Source organism: Brachionichthys hirsutus, chromosome 8, assembly GCF_040956055.1.
Source record: "Brachionichthys hirsutus isolate HB-005 chromosome 8, CSIRO-AGI_Bhir_v1, whole genome shotgun sequence".
NCBI classification, from domain to species: Eukaryota; Metazoa; Chordata; class Actinopteri; order Lophiiformes; family Brachionichthyidae; genus Brachionichthys; species Brachionichthys hirsutus.
The window spans coordinates 3,420,414-3,437,858 of NC_090904.1; the positions used below are offsets into that span (position 1 = coordinate 3,420,414).

Consider the following 17,445-nt stretch of genomic DNA (forward strand, 5'->3'; position numbering starts at 1 on the left):
CCAGTGGGACAGCAAAGTGTCCTCCTAACGGGTGAAGTAGTACAAAGCTGTTAAAACAACGTATTCGCTGAATTTAATCGCTTACTTAAATTTCCTTTGTGGTTGGAGGTGGAACGGAAAACATAGTTTGCTGTAATTTGAGTTGTTGTCTGACGTTCTATCAGACAGAACATTCAGAATCTGACAGGATTAGCGCTGATTCACCACTGCCCTTTTGCACCTTGCTCTAAAAGCTCTCCGGAGCCTTCACTATAGGAAGTTTGAAGCGCAAACCCCCTCCACACACGCACACACACACACTCTCTCTATCTCTGCCCTCCCTCCATCTCTCTCTCTCTCTTACTCCCTCCTCTCAACTCAAAAACTACAAGAGCCTGACAGAAGTGCGCGAACACAAAACCCACATGCTTGAACACACTCGCTGCACATGCATCGAGTGGAACAGATCCACCGAGCTGCACAGTAGTGAGGTGTGTGTGATTCAGAGAGAGAAAGAGAGAGAGTATTTACTGTTCCTCTGGCCAACTGAAAGAGAGCACTCGTGTAGAGAGGTTTCTTGAAGTGTGGCTCCAACTGAGGATTTTTTTTTTTTTAGCAGACCATGGAAGCCAAGAGGTGGAGGTGAAAGAAGAAGAAAAAATCCCCTGTTGGCCGAATCGGACAACAGAGTTTCATGTGGAGGATTACTGGACTCTTCATATATGCGCTCGGGTCATGGTGATATCCTGCATGATCTTCTGTTGTTGACAGGAGCCTCGCTGTGTCTCGGATTTCCCGGGGATCAAACTTTGTTGTCGGAGCAGAGTGCGTGAATGAAGTGTGAGGAAGCAGGGAACATGTCATACAGACATTGCAGTCACCTGTTGAGGGGAGTCAAGCTGCTGTGGCTGTGGCAAGGTGAGTCCACGACTCCACGCTCTGTGTCCAGGATGTTGCTGTGTTTCTCTAAAGCTGTCCACTCAGGTTTAAAAAAAAAAATCAAGTATAGAGCTGGATTTGCAACGCTCCCATGGCAGTCTTTTGCACGCTTTAAACTAATAGGCACTTCTTTTTCCTAATTCTGTTCAAAATTTTTGATCAATTGTGATAATTGTTTAAAGCATGAAGAGAGTGGAACAGATGTTTTTGTAATCAGATATGTCACTAAATCCAAAGTCAAAGTTGCATTTTACTAACAAGATCTTAAAACGTGGTAATCAATGTATTCGGGTTCAAGTTTTTCCTTTCCAACTTTTGAATGTTGAAAGATCGCAGCGGCGTTCCTCTTGCAATGCAAAGACGAAAGCTGCCTCACGTGAGACATCAGCTGAACAATGGATTTAGCTTAAAGGACAAATGGCAGGACACGAAAAAAAAGACGAGAATCAGGCCATCCCATAAATAACAAGGAAGCTATGACGACATTTTTTTTCACATTCAATGTTCAAAATGTGGCTTAAAAACAAAATCTCATGAATAGCTGGTCTGTGTTCCCGTTCATCTCCTGCGTGTCTCCGGAGCCTTGGCCGGTGGAGGAGTCTAGCCGGTGCCCCCAAACAATGGTTCCCTAGGAGCAGGGATTTGTGGCCCTGGAACTAATGTCACCATTATGTTAATGCTTGGAATAACAGGAGGCAGACATTACTGACCTCACCTCAGGCTGCGTGGAGCCGATCGTCCTGCAGCCGCGGCCTCAATCGGGGGAAGAAAACAGCATTTTGGATATCAGTCCTCATTAGGGAAAGAAAAAGAGACATCTACCCCCCCAACTGAAAGTTTAAATTTATTGATCATGCTTTGAAACTAAAATTCAAAGTTACAAACACACTCTGGAGCGTTTCCTCATTTTGACGTGACCCTGCATTTCCAGTATTTCCTAAGTGGAACTGAATTGTACTGAGCTGGATGGAAATGTTTTTACCTCCTAAATTCTATCCCATATGTAAAAAAGAAAAAGAAAAACATAATCATATTTGTTTACCTCAAAGTTTGGATGCAAATCATTCACAGTCCCGTTCCAAATTGAAAGCGCGTGAAACTATCCAGAGTTTTTGGATTAAGGTGAAGCTGATGCAATATCCGCTTGAAAACATCAATGGACCATCAACTCCCCCCTTTCCTATATATCTATATCTCTAGTGCTTGTCTGTCTCCCAAAAACAGATGGCACAATGGACATTGGGCGCTATTTACAATCAAAAACCCCATTTCACTGGCTAACAGCAGAAAACCCAACGTTGGACTCTGTGCATCCGCTGCTATCTTCCAATGCAGGAGGTGTTTGCTGGACAGCTGGAGTGAGACGATGAGCACTAGCCGTAGCTGGAGCTGGTAGCTATACGTCCGCTGGGCAAGCCCCATAGATCCCCTGTCTAAATAAACATGGCCGCTGGATCAGCTAGATTAAACAGTGATGAAAAAACAACAGTAGCCGTCCATGCGCCGCCCGGAGGGGACAGAGTTCTACTCTCAATCAGGGGAAGACCGTTGTGAGATACGAGAATCAAAGCACCAAAAAATGTGAAGGGGGGAATCGAGGTTAGAATAACACAACACACCTCAAGTTCTCTGAAAATCTCCTAAACCAACGTGACCTTGTCCTGACTTTGGTATTAAGAGTGGCTGGATGGGGAAGAGACAGAAAGTCTGTCAGTCTCTGAGAACGTCAGGCAGCACACGCTTCAAACGGCGTCCGCTGGGGGCGGGGGGATTATTATTCGTATTTAGTTTTTTTATTATTTGTTTTTGCAACGACCAATTCAATAACTGCGTTTCAGCCACAGAACCTGCATAACTTTCAGATGTTTTAAGAAGATAAGGTTTGACCTGTTTGCTGTCCTGAGGCTTCTCGACACAACAGCGACCGGCTGGAATGCAAGGTCCACCCATCGCCTGATCCGAGACTCTGACCTCGGGCTCAGAGGGAATCAGCCTGCGATGAGCGATTCTTATCAATATGTTGTAAACAATATAAACCTCATTCAGGTCGATTCATCTCAAACGCTGATGTCACGTCGTTCAAATGCAGCTTTACCCACAAAACGCTTTCCGTGTCGCCTGCATTACTTTGGCTTCTTTCCAAAGTATACATTCTAATGCCAGACAGCATGCTGTGCATTAATTACTATTCATTGATTGATCAGTTTGATTGGGGCATCCGCTGTCACTGTCACAATATGAAAGGGCTTTTATGAAGAGAAAATTACTGAAAATGACTATTTCACAACCTGAAAACTGCACATTTGCATTAAGAATCCTGAAATATTTAGCCTTAATGTAAATAATAAAAAAAATATTGTATCTGCGAGAAATCTAAACCAAACAACATATACAAAAGGTTTTCTTCATCGGTTTCAGGCAACAATGCAAACTTTATTATTGAAAATTACACAATCAAACATTTAAAAAAATACACTCTATGGTGCACAATGGTGACAATTCAGATGTGCAAATTGTGATGAGGGATTACAATCAGTTAGTTATTTAACATTTTAATGGCTCACAAGCCAAAAAAGAAGCCGGGAATCCCTGTCTCGTAATGTCTCTGTGGGACCTGGAGGACAACTCAGCAGCTCAGCGGACGCGAGGAAGCAGCTGCAGTAAATAACAAGCAGCAGGCAACACAGCATGCATGAGGAATAAGAAGGAAGTCTGAGCTACTGTCACGTTACAGACCGAGCAACGCACACACATCACTCATCTTGTCATTCCGACCCATGAAGACACCCGACTTTAACTTCCACCCAACCCCCTGATCCACGTCTTTCACCTCATCAACCATGGGCAGAAAGAACGGGGGGGAATTACAGAGAGAAAGAATAAATGTAGAATATATCCAGGGAGAAATCGGCCATGCAGATCAGGGGAGTAGGGAGGCAATAACCAGTGCAGGGGGAGGTGGGCCTGGAGGACACTGGGACTTCAGGGACAGTTTCATGACTTTGTCCTTCAGAGAATGTGGAATTACGGCGCTTTAGGGAAATTTGAAATGACAGAGGATGCGATGAAAAAGTAGAAAAACACCAGAGAAAGTCGTTAAAATAATGAAACGGGGACATTTCAGCAGCAACAGAGTCTCTGCTGGGACATAATAGTTTCATAGTTTAATGATTCTCCGTTAAAAGCCCCAGTAGAGGGCTACGAAGCAGACTGCCCCCTCTAATGAATGAGACACAGGTCTGACTTAAACGATTCCCCCTGCAAGCCCTGAATCAAAAGAGCCTGGATCTTGCTCTTGTTTTTTTTAGGATGGCTCCAAATAAAGAAGCACATAAAACTATATTTTGACTTTGGGTCTGTGAATAAGACATGAGAGCAGAGAGGCGGTCGACCGCTGCCAAACCGTAATCACAAATGCAAATAAACAAACAGAGTGCAGCCTGGAGGTCTTCTTCTTTTTTATAAATGGCATCCCTTCTGCAGTCCACTGTAAATCAATGTGTGCAGTGTGTTTCTGTGAATATGTGTGCACACGCGCGCATGTGTGTGTGTGTGTGTGTGTGTGTAAACAGGATCGCAGCTCAAAGCCAGGTAGATACTTTGGTCAGTCATCGGTCGGCTGAAGGGAAGGCCGGCTGCAGCGTTGGTGGTGATGACAGACTGACCGTCCAGACCACACGCGTGTCACGGACCGCCGTGCTGACCCCTTGTGGGACAATCTCATAACTGCATGAAGACAAACACGTTTTGTCTGATTTTAAATGCAGCAGGGCAGAAAGGTGAGCCATGATGGAAAGATGACTTTAAACCCCCCATCAGGCAACTTCTGTGCCTATTTTGATCATGTAAGTCAACCTGACACTAAGAACTGGTTGAAAACTGTGGAAATCCAAGAATAGAGTCAGAAGTTCTTCGAAGATCTGCGTTCGCTTTAGATAAAGTTTTGCACACACAGAAAAAACCTGTGCGTATTTTGTCTCTCATCTCTATAGATGTTTTATAGATCAGTATGAAGAGGAATGATTACAGTGAGAGGAAAAAATGTGGTTTGAAAGATACAAAGTTCCCTAAATAAATATCTGTTGTTTTCGGCTTACAATGCATGCTGACCTTTGACCCCTAAGAACTCATAGCTGTGAATGAAGCATTTTGAACTGTGCACCAGAATATAACAAGGAGGTGCAAAGTGCATTATGGGGATGTTTGAGGGTCAAGTGTGAAAAAATAAACCAGTGCAGTGTAAAACTAATGCTGTTTGGCTGCATTTATAGGAGGTGACATAAGATGCCCCCCTCCCTCATCTCCTCCAGATCACAATGATGGTTGGATCCTATCATATGCATTCACAGCATTGCCTTGCTTGTGATTAGAATAACCTCTTTTGTCAAATAATAATTTTGGAGACAAAAAAGACCCAAGATGAGCAAATTCGTTTTAGTCAGCTCGGCTTTTATGAGTGGTCTTTTAGTAAATGTAACCATATGCCTCACTGGAAGGGGATCCAAGAGGAGGGAGAGGAGTAGAATGACAAGTGACCTCAAAAAAACATGATAGAAATGGTTTGGCAAGAACAGAGACTAACGCAGCGGCCCAAATGACTTCACATTGAATACCGTGACCTCCGGCCAGTCATTGCAATGTGTGTGAGTAACCACTTAGGCAACACGTCTGCACACGGCAAGACAGATCTGTAACACAAAACAGACCAATTGAATTGCTTGTAAGGAGCAGTGGAAATTAATTAAACCTGATTAGAGTTTCTACTCCAAATACTCCAGCGGGAGCGTAGCTGGATCCAACGGACTGGCTTCCCTCGCCAGCTGCAGCAACATGGAGCGTAAACATCGGATCACAGCTCGGGGAAAACGTCAAAAAAAAAAGGTTTCAGTGTCTGTGACAGGAAAGGAGGAGCATTAACGACATCAACAGAAATGTGTCTTGAGCTCAAATCTGGTTTTGTGGTTTGCGGCTACAGAGTTCAAACAATCCAAACTCTACACGTGTGTGTGTGTGTGTGTGTGCGTGTGTGTCAGCATATGAGAGGCACTCCAACAGAGAGGGGGAATCAAAAGCGTCCTCTTGTGACACTAAAACGTAATAAACGCAGATTAGTCATTCAGTATTTTGGGGCCATTTACAAGAAGAAAACAAAGTCCACCAGGACATTCACATCTCATGCTTTCCATCCAAATTTCCCATTTCCCTTCAGCGCCATCTAATCCGTCATCAGGGAACAAACTGGTCTGTGGCTCAACACTTCAAGGTGATGGGCTCCCATTAAATAGGGAGCCTGAGGAATGTTAAAGAGGTAACTGAAGGTGTTTACGAACACAGAGGATAATAATAAGGACTATAAGAAGAGAGAGTGAGGAAATGGAGGAAAAGCCCAGTTAGATGTGCTGACCTGCAGCAGGACAGTGTCTTGGATCATTAGGTTCAATATGAGCTATGGCCTGGTATGAGGCTACAGCCTAAAAACCTCCCGCCTTCCAGCTTCTCTAAACGCTGACTGTTTAATTTCCTTCAATTAAATAGCTGGATTCTTTACAAAAGCCATCTGACGTTAAGAACACACGTGAGACGATGTCCGTGAGAATAAAACACGACGATGAGCCAGAGAAAACGCAGGAGGCCGAGGTGTCCGCGGGAACCCGTTCCCCTTTGCTTTTTGACATTTGTTGAATGTGAAGCCGTAATTTTGTCAGGAACGAGCCCAGTTGGCTTCCTCACTTCCGCGATAGTGTAATCAGAACCTCCCCACCCCCGTGTTAACAACACAAACATGTTTCATATACGTTGCAGAAAGTTCAGTCATGACCGGTGACAGGCAGACAGATTGTAGACATGCTTGTGTCAGATTAATAAACGTGATGCACTAAATGATGCTTCCATTCAGATCCATTTAACCACTGGTTATTTGGCAGAACTCAAACAGGTCAGTCATTGTAAGTGTTTTTGAATAGCACTATCAACACACACGTGTGTGTGTGTGTGTGTGTGTGTGTGTGTGTGCGTGTGTGTGTGGCTGGGCTCCGGTCCACTGTTTGCTTTATCTTGATGATAGAAATCCAACTAAAGGCCACATTCTTGCAAAGGTGCTGATGTTGGGCGCAAATGCACAATCGTAATCACGTGCACCTCCTGTGTAAGCAAAGCAAACATATGTGTTGCAGCTGCAGGATGATTGGAGGAACAAGCCAACTGTTTGCGCTGTGGCCAATGTCCTGATTTACAGCTCTGTGAGTTTTCTCTAGCAACATCCACCAAATAATGTCCTTGAGCGGCCCACCAGAATTTATGCTTGTCTTTGTAACAAAAGAAGATCTGAGGACGACGCCCATAATCTTCTCTTGGATTAATAGATTTAGCGTTGCCATTTTCTACACCCACCCAAAAAAAAAATCAGCCTGGACATCCAAAAAGAAAAGAAAAAAAAACATAATGGAGCCTTCTGATTGGTCAACTGTGATTACCTAATGGTTGTTTCCCTTGTTCTGTAGTGGTGTTTGTGGCGGGAGCTGGGAGTAAACTATGGGAGGTGCCATTCACCTCCTCCTCTAACCTCAGTGAGAGTCTGCAGTGGGACCGGGACTGCCAGTACCGCCCCCCCCAAGAGAACAGAGCGATCACAGCAGACATTCCAGCAAGGCTGGACGGCACGTGGGTGTCGACCAGGTGAATTTGTCGCTCTTAAAGAAATGACAATAATTAAACAAATTTTTTGAAACTGAAGTATTTACACTACCAAACTCTAAAATGTTGAAAGAGACGTCATGAACTTTCACTGAGGCCTCGGATGGATGCGGGAGATTTAAATCTGTGAATCGACTGCACTGTGAAATGAGGACAAGATAATTAAATACGCTTCTTACACTCAGAAGAAATGACACTGTTCTGAATCTAGACAGAATAAATGAACAAAAACATGTAAATGGTTTTTTTTCTCCATCTGTTTAAGTATTTTCATTTTCCCTTTCACGTCATTAGAGCCATGCATGCAAACAGCGCTGATGTCGATTTCCCCGCCCCAGGAGGTGCCACTCGTAGCGGCAGTTCCAAATGAAGTGCATTTATTTATTGAGAACTCTGTTCTGGATCGTTTCGACCAACTTTTAGCCTCTGGTTTTTAAGTTCCGGGAAAAACAGGCAGCTGTTTTCAATGAGAAATTCAAAAGCCGCCATGAATCAGCACCAGGCAACAGCCAGAGAACGAGTTAGCAACTTCTCTGTGAACATGGTTAAGAGCTAGTTTATTCCCTTTAAGATTGGGTAGAGACCAAAAATAGAGCTCAAAGGAGATTGAATTTTGGAGCTAAAAATCTGTCAGGGCGGGGGGGATGCAGTGTTTCCTCTCTTTCTCCTCTAATTTGAGCAACGTCATCCTTCATTTGCTCCGGTTGGATGTATGAAAAGACAGACGTTTGCTAATACGTTCACGCCAGGCTATTTATGCTGCCCCCCGTTGGTCACTTGTTGCAAAGTCAATTATTGTAGAGAAAAAAGCATTTCAATACTTTGACAGGGAAATGATCAGAGCTCTGAAGCGTTCAGTAAGGACTCGACAATGCTTTTATAGGCAGATCTCAGTTCTCCGCATAATAATGCCGAGCGATACCTGCCACAACTAATCACGAATTTTGCGCCTCTTTTTTTCAGATGTGAAGTTCGGCCTTGCCCAGAGTTCCTCACCCGCTCCTACACCTTTCACGCCAGTCGTCACTTCCAGGCCCTGCAGCACTTCTATGCAGACAGTGGCTGTGGAGAACCGGACTACTCGCTTGTTATCAGGGGGAGGCTTCGGCTGCACCAGGCTTCCTGGATCACCCGTGGAGCTACGGAAGCCGAGCACCACCTGAACAAGGTGGCCATCGTGGTCCACAGCCTGGCAGCCAAGCAGAGGCTTTGCTCCAGGCTGCCCGATGCCTGCGTGGGCGTACGCCTGGGTCGGCTGGCGCTGGGGAAGCCGCATGAGCTCTATAACACCAGGGCAGGGAGGGGATGTCTGGCGGAAATGGGCTTTTCCCTGATGGAGATGGGACTGATGCGGGTGGAGACGCAGCACCACGTCCATGGAGGGAAGGTCCAGGAACTGTTCTTAGGGGACATTCACACCGACTGGACACAGAGGACTCATTACAGGCCTACAGGATACCAACAGCCACTGCAAAGCGCCATGGTGGGATACTGGGCACGTCTCCAAAGACAATATGGAAGAGTTTTAATAGGTCGATTGTTCCAAGGCTGCAGAGAGTTATGCATTTAATAGTTACTGAATTTGAAATCTAACACGCTTTTACCAGAAGAAATAATTATTCTTTTAAATTAGTCACTTGCATGATTTTCTTAGACTTAGATCAGATAATTTTGGCTTATGGACTGCTACCTGAATTAGATAGAATAAAATAAGACATAATATTTTAAGATATGAAGGAATGAATGCAAAATAAAATGTTTAGCACCTATTAAATGACACAGAATGTACATTGTCTCACATCTCCCTTATCTTTGCAGCATCACATCCACCCCTGCCCCGTCTGTGCCCTGGTGTACCGTTCCTCCGAGCAGCGCCCCCCAGTGTTGCCCCGCAGCCCTGCGCCTCCTCTGTCTCTGGCTGGTCGCTGGGTCAGCCAGCGCTGTGAAACCCGTCCCAACGTCCTCTTCCTCACCAGAGACTTCACCTTTGATCCTGACCAGCAGGCGTGGGAGGGCATATATCAGCACTACGCAGACCCTGCCTGCTCTCAGCCCACGTTCACTCTGAGAGCCTTGGGCCACTACGCTCAGGGAAACCCTTCCGCCAAGATCTCGGGGGCCACTGAGCTTGTGTTCAAGGTCACAAAAGTGAGGGTCACAGCAGGGGACAGGCCCACAGCGAAGTTGTTGAATGCAACAAGGCCTGGGAAGTGTGGTCGTGCTGGAGGTTGGGAAGTGGGGGTGGAACAGGACTTGACCGCCACAGATGGGTGCACCTTGCTGGGCATCAAGCTGCCACATAAGGAATATGAGCTCTTCAAGGTTGAGCTGGACCACAGGAAGCACCTGTTGCTGTTCACTGGCAGCAGGCCGACTGATGGGTCCAGTCCAGACCGCCCACAGAAGAGGCCCACTTCCTTTCAGGCTCCCATGGTGCTTTGCAGTGGAGTGGAGACACAGCCGCAACAGCGCCACGGCTCAGGTTTTAACAGCAATCACGTTCAGCTAGCAGCCAGTGGGACAGAGAGACTGGCTCATCTGGTTTTACTGGTGCTGGGGTCTGTGCTGTGCAGCCGGGTCCGTGTCTTTTAGGGATTGTTCAAAATCAAGTCTGTTACACAGCTGGAGTCATTGATCGACATTGTTCTCTGGCAGCTTTCTTCGCTTTTCCTCCATATAACGATGACCACATGTGTGATGGTCACGAAAAATCACGAGACACTCCACAGAGCTGATTATATATATATATATATATATATATATATATTTCAGCCATTGCCTGTAGCCATTTCTACCTAAAACTAATCTGTATATAAACCAGCAATATATGCAAAGTACCATCATTACAATATGTAAGAATTATATTCTTTTAAACTGTGTTCCTTTTGTGTAACAATCAGATTTTTTTCGCTTTACAGATGAATTCCTTTCTGCATATTTTTGGGCAAATGCAGTTTTATTAAATACTGTTGAGACAGAACTAGATCACAGTGTTAAAATGTGGATCATGTATTGCCACGTTAAAGACAAGTCCATGGACATTCCAAGGGACATCAAGTGAAAGTGTATTTTCACCCGAGCTGCAGTGTAACTAATGCACTTTGTACAGAACGTTGTTTCAACATACTGGAGAGAAATTCAGCTGGAAGTGGACGAGCAGTAATCAGCTGCCATCTTCATCGGTCCAATTCTGCTGTGGTTTGAAATGTTTTTGTTTTTTTTAATCCCTATGCTCCTTTAAACAGTCAGTCCAAGAAAATCAAATGAATATTTATTTTAACCCTTTATATAATGCTTTTTTCAAGAGGAACATTATGGTCAAATATTGTAGTTTGGTTTGACTCATGAGAGGTGATTCTTTTTCGACGTGTATTAAAAATGGCTTTTCATAACACCCTGTGTTCAGTCTGTAAAACAAATCTATGTATCTAAGCAGGGCAACACTGAAAGCTCCGTGAGTGAGCGTCTTACTGTATAGAGCCAGCTGGGTTTAGTCCTCCCTCTGGTCTTCATATATCGGTTAAGCGTCCTACCGTTTGATTACTAACCGTCATGTGGCTCAAAAATTGTACAAGACGTTCCAGTGCATGACTGAAAACACAGAAGCATATCAGATCGGACGCTCAAGTCTTTCATGAGAGCTGTCGGCCAACAAAATAGATTTGTCGGCCCCTCCGACAAATGAACCCGAGAGGAGCAGCAGCAGCAAGGAGACGACAGAGGAGAACACATATGTCTCCCGAGTCTCAGTGTTGTGACTGAAGCAAGTGGAGCGTCGCACTCCTATGGCGAGATAGCCTCATTTGTAAAGCTGTGACTCCTGCTTGAAGAATGACTGCTGGCAAATGAAACTTTCCTCAAGAGGAGGGGGAAATGGTGGAAAAATTGCAGCGGCGTCACAATTTATACAACCAGAATATTTCAGACGCTAGGCCTGAGTGTAAATGAGTATATTATTATATGAGTATTCTCCACTTCACCCTGTCCTCCCCAACACCAGCCACTCTCATGTCCTCCCTCACTACGTCCATGTATCTTCTCCTGGGTCGACCTCTAGCCCTGTTCCCTGGCAGTTCCATCCTCAGCATCCTTCTACCGATATAGTCCCCGTCTCTCCTCTGGACATGTCCAAACCATTGAAGTCTGGCTTCTCTGACCTTGTCTTCAAAACGTCTAACCTTCACTGTCCCTCTTATTGTCTCATTTCTAATCCTCTCCAACCTGTTCACTACCAAGGAGAACCTCAGCATCTTCATCTCCTCCACCTCTAGCTCTGCCTCCTGTCATTTCATCAGAGCCACTGTCTCTAAGCCGTCCATCATGGCTGTCCTCACCGCCATCTTGTAATGTAGACCATATTGAGTGTATAACATAATGTTATTATTTCATTATATTTACATAACGGGCCTGCTAACAACAGTAGCTTATCAACACTTTTAGTGATCACAGCAACATTAGGATTTATTAGCTCGAGGGTAGAGGTTGTGTTTTCACCCATTCAGTTTGTTGGTCAGTTGTTAAAAATGATTACGCAGTAAGAACCATCCAAAGTGTCATGTCTTCCACTCCGTTAGGGATCCAGGAGTAGTGTATGTTGTTTTGGATGCTATGGAGAGGATGATAAACATTCAGCGTTGACTAAAAAAATAAAAATCGTCTTTCTGTGGAAAACAGTGAAAGGGTTAAAAGGCCCAGCTACTTGGGATGGATGGATGAGAAAAAGGTTGGTGAAGTTATAATATTTATTATGTGAGAATGACCCTCCAGAGTCGCTGAAAACATTTCCATGGAAACCACACAACATTTTCAGTATTATTCCTGTTTGTACAAAAACTCGTGAAGCTATTTCAACGAGGCCTCGCGGAGGGCTGGGTCATGGTGCGGGAAGCCAAACAGATATTTGTTGTGTTCTGCAGAAAAAACACTCCAGCCTGAACTTGTGTTTGTGTCCACCCAGCAAAATGAAATCCAGTGTCCAGCTGATTAATGTTCTGCTATGTTGTTATCCTTGATCCTAACTTTGCAATATTGGGTGGAAACAAAGTTCTCACAGTCGGGTGACCAAAGCAAAAACAAAACAATGAGCAGAAAGACAGCATGAGGCAAAATGTCTCTGTCCTGGTACAAAAGCATAGATTACAGGTACTTAAAGAAACAAAAAACAAAATTAAACACAACAACCAATCCGGGGCTTTAAAATTAGCTTTAAAAAATCAATAAATGGGGGGGGGGGGGGGTGGGGCGAAAAGAAAGAAGTCGAGAGAGAGGGAGACCCGGTCCTTTCCAGAGCCTACATGCTGTTCCTATTAACTCCTGAGAGAACGGTGATGGCAGCTACAAGCCCCATGAGGTCATCCCTCAGGCTTGGATGGAGAATATAGGTCTGTAGCCCCCCCCCCCCCCCACCACCACCAGCCAAAGCACAGAGAGCACAGATTTAGATGAAGAATAAGTGGGAGTGGATAGCTGGCATTTACCAGCGTGCAGAATCATTAAATGCACCTGATGAGTCCCGGTTCTCTACCAGAGAACCTTCAGTGATCCACGCAAGTCGTGTTAGAAATTGCCGGGTAGTAGTAATGATGACTGAGGAGGGCTGAGGAGGGCCGGGGTGGGGGGGTTCTGTTGTATGAATGCCATGAAGCAGAGAGAAAGAGAGAGAGTGAGAGAGACAAATTGTTGGCAGACAGGCTTATTGAATATAGCAACTGAACAGAAACATAACAGAAAGGAAGATTAAGCACGGGACGAATTTATTTAGAAAAGAAAGTATGACAAGATTATGGATGGATTTGTGTGTTTACAGCAACACACACACACAGACACATATATACACAACACACACAGACAGGTTGTGTGTGTTGTGACCTACTGGTTTAACAACGACTCGGAGTTGCAACGTTTAAATGTAAAAGTATGGGTTTATTGACGAGGAATCGCTGTTATGATGAGCGGGATTGTGAGAGAGTAGGTACATATGTCCAGTATAAATGAACTGTACGTATGCAAATACACAAAAAAACAATGTAACCACGCAAAATGTCGGCCACGTTGTCAAGGGTTTAACGATGAAGTGATTTAGCGACGGGTCTTAACGTAACTCCGTCGTTAAGTGAGAACCACACACAGACACACACGCACACACACACACACACACGCACACACAAAGACATGTAGAGAATGAGGAAGGAAACACACCTGCCGGGTTTCACGTTGTATGGTTCCCTACTCAGCCTTGAACAGTTTTGCGTGTATACGTACTACTAAGTAGTAGAGTGAATAAAGCAGTATGCTGTACTATGAGTACACTGATCGAATACTAAAAAGAAAGCCAGAAGTGAAGCGTGGCACAATTGGCGCTGCTCAAACTCATTAATTGCCAGAAGAAGAAGAAGGAAAAAAGCATTTACGACTAATCAAGACTGAGAAAATTCCAGCTCAGGAAGTGGCGTTTATGGTCGAGAACACCAGCATCACACTGTGGAAAGCCACTCACTACACCAGTACATATACATGGTAGCATACAGTATTTGCATATACAAACAGAAGCATGAGGTTTAGGACACAGCAAGAGAAAAAACAAAGAGAGAAGCAGTGGTCACAGCTTGTGTGCTAATAGACACGTCAAAATGGTATAAATGTTTTATTTTACTCAGGAAGTAAAGACATGCATTTTGAATTATGACCTGAATTGTTCAACTGATTAAACAGCTGAAAATCCTTCAGATTAGAAGTTCCATTCCACACTATGCTTGTCCTACAAGAAAATAAACGAAGACCATCTGAAGGGCCTGAATTCAGAAAAACCAAAAGACTTTGACTACCCTAAAATACAACTATAAACGAGCCAACATCTTCAGGCAGAATGTTCCAATGGACTATTCAAAAAAAGAAGAGAGAAACAAAACAAGCCAAAAGGAGTTTCCTTTCACTTTAACCAAGTTTCCAAACCACATTCAGTTTGGATGGTTCAGTCTGACAAATGTTCTGGTAAAAGAAAGACTCGGTGCTGCTTTTGGACAGCGACTCAGTAAAAAAAATACAGCAGAGGTCACATCTCCTGCTTCCCCAATAAAAACCTTGCATATACAGTTAATGCACACATATGACATCATTGGAGTACTACGGGTAACTTCCAACCATTTCGTTCATTCAGGTTTCAGTCTTCTGAGGAAAAACAAAACAAAACATGATTTCTATGGGAATATATGAGCTACAGCTACCCCATAAAAGATAACATCAGTCAGAAGTTGGCTGGATCAGTTGAAACAAATGACTTTCTATTGAAAGATTTGTCCTCTTGGCTTTGGGACAAATGAAAAATGCCGCAGCATTAGGCATAGACTTCACTTTTCTACTTGAGCTCTTGGCAAAAAACAAAGAAAAAGGCCTCATGGTCATATAGCTGAACCAACTATTGAACAGATCCCGGCTGTCCAACGACACCTAGTTTTCTTTTCTTAATATTAACTCCGCATCTATCACCTCCCCTGTCAGCAGAAGAAAAGGTATAAAAATGCTTAATCACATGCATTAAAAATCCTGCAAAAGTATAAATACAGAAGCATAAACAATTTTGCAAAATAATTCTGCTTTGATTGAAATAGCCTTATAACATTTATTTCTCTACGTATAAAACAAAATAAAGATATAAAATAACTCAAAACATATTTTAGATTCTTTAAAATAGCTGCCCTTTGCTTTGATTGATGCATTTCACCCTCTTGACAATAATAAAAGCTAACAATTAGTATTTTACGTTGAATAAATCTGGTGGAGTAAAAAGTATAATACGTCTCTCTTTAAAATGTGAAGTATAAAGTACAAGATGTAAATACTCATGAAGTGCACTTGAGTACAGTAATGAAATCTCTTTTGCATGTAAAAACATCTCAGATGGACAGGCACATGAATTGTTCAGTATTGGCAACCTATTTCATGCATCTGCTGCCTTTGAAACTCATTTTGACTGAAAGAGTTATTTGTCACTGCTGGCAGTTTGTTCAATCAGGTCATGTTACCGTTCTTAGGTTATACTCACATTCAAGTTGGAGACGGCTTCTTGCTTCACAGATCTGCCACAGGTCAATGCTTCCAGACTGCACTCCATCGCTGCCAGTTGTCCTGCCTCCAGCCGCTCTGACAGGCTGCAAATCCTTTTTTCAACACCCCAAAACTCCAACACAGACCTCTCTTTTTTTTTTGCATGAGATTGGCCATGTAACATGCCAAGCAAACATGCTATGCACAGTATTTCGTTTCACTTTGCGCAACTTTGAGAAGGGAAAATAAATCAAGGGCACATATAAACATTCCAAATATGTAAAACATGCAGATGAAGCAGGAGGTGGATTGTTTTCTCAGTGCACCTATAACAGCGGTGTAAAGCAATACTCGCCGGCTCGCCAAAAGTAATTACAGCACAGTGTTAACACCAAGAAGTATGCTTGGCTTATGCATAATTAAATATTGTATTCATTTTACAATGTTAAAGCCAGACGTCAAGCTTGTTGCAGACTCCAATGAGGCCCAGATTCACTGGGACAGGGCAGGCGTGAGGCGAGCTGGTCAAAGATCAATCGACACGTTTGGATATGACCCAGTGCGGCGGTCAGATCAATATCTGATGTCAGTTTTGATAGCACGCACACGCACACATAAATGCACACCTTGTTGTAGGAAAGGAAATAACTTCACACGATGGAGTAAGAGTTTTATTCATTTAATTTATTAAGATGCTACATAGTCCAACCAGATTGGGTTATTTTTATACACCAGAGACTACTTGACTAGGAATATTTATCTTCTTATTGGATAGACTTATTTATTTATATACATACAAAACAGTTTCCCGACTTCTTACATCAATAATGGTCGGAGACTCCAGAACAGGTCAGAGTGTAGTGTGTTTGACATCCGGGCCTGGGCATGTACTCACTGTTGGTTTCATCAGACAGATGGGTAAGATCTTCATATCATCACAACAGTATCGTGGTACCGGTTTTCCTTTTCTACAGTGTTCTGATTAGCATGAGAATTACTTAAATACAAGTACATGTGACCCAGGCCTAAAACCCGAGGCGGGTCGGCGCTGCCCTCCCTCTAAACAAGCAAGTCGTCCTCAACCCGACAGCTTCCCAGAGATACAGCTGGAACAAAGCCTCGTGTCGGATTTAAACCTCTCCTCCAGCAATCAGAAGCATTTCTCAGAATACACAACATTAAAAAATGGTGATATTTTGTTTTACTTCAGAGAAAGGGGATCAAATGCTGACCGAATGCTCCTTTTTCATCAAGTACAATGACATTCTCCACTGCTGCTTTTTTTCTTCTTGCAATTTTGAAGATGAAAGAATTTGAGAGCATTTATTCATTTCTGACAAAAACGACTGTCTGTTGAACAAAACAATTTAGATATGTGGTCCCCCCCTCAAAACTATTTATAAGCTAGGCGGTGTGCCTTTTCCTCATTCTCCCTGTGTTCTAGGAAGATTAAAGTAATCTCAGTGCATTAAAATTGAACACAAGTTTAACTGCGGTGAATTTATAACAAACAAACACACACACACACACCAAAAACTGAACGCAGGCTTACAGTGACGTGAAAAGAAAGTAGAGAGATCAAAACCACCAACAGTGGAGAGCAGGAAGCTGAAATGGTCAGTAAATCTCTGACATACGTTTGTTCCAAACAACACGGGAGGTCAACGAACGTACAACTCGGCAGGAAAATAGGAGAAAACAAAAAAGCTCTCTTTGATTCAAGGTGTGTCTGATGTTGTCAAGGAGAACCAGATCCAGCCACTCAGGCCTGCACCTTCTAACCGTGTGTGG

At 43.6% G+C, this 17,445-nt stretch overlaps 1 protein-coding gene across 1 annotated transcript; it reads left to right on the forward strand.

Moving 5' to 3' along the window:
* Nucleotides 1-812: 812 nt before the first annotated feature.
* On the forward strand, nucleotides 813-10,203 carry apcdd1l (adenomatosis polyposis coli down-regulated 1-like). Its single transcript, XM_068742884.1, has 4 exons — nucleotides 813-897; nucleotides 7,419-7,593; nucleotides 8,575-9,094; nucleotides 9,430-10,203. The coding sequence occupies exons 1-4, from the start codon at nucleotides 813-815 to the stop codon at nucleotides 10,201-10,203; spliced, it is 1,554 nt and encodes a 517-aa protein (XP_068598985.1).
* The last annotated feature ends 7,242 nt before the right edge of the window (nucleotides 10,204-17,445 follow it).

What these genes read in the sequence shown, in the direction of transcription:
- apcdd1l (XM_068742884.1), top strand. Translation starts at nt 813, where the DNA reads ATGAAGTGTGAGGAAGCAGGGAACATGTCATACAGACATTGCAGTCAC. An exon ending in GGCACGTGGGTGTCGACCAG is followed by an intron (nt 7,594 to 8,574) that starts GTGAATTTGTCG and finishes TCTTTTTTTCAG; the next exon opens with ATGTGAAGTTCGGCCTTGCC. An exon ending in AGCCACTGCAAAGCGCCATG is followed by an intron (nt 9,095 to 9,429) that starts GTGGGATACTGG and finishes TTATCTTTGCAG; the next exon opens with CATCACATCCACCCCTGCCC.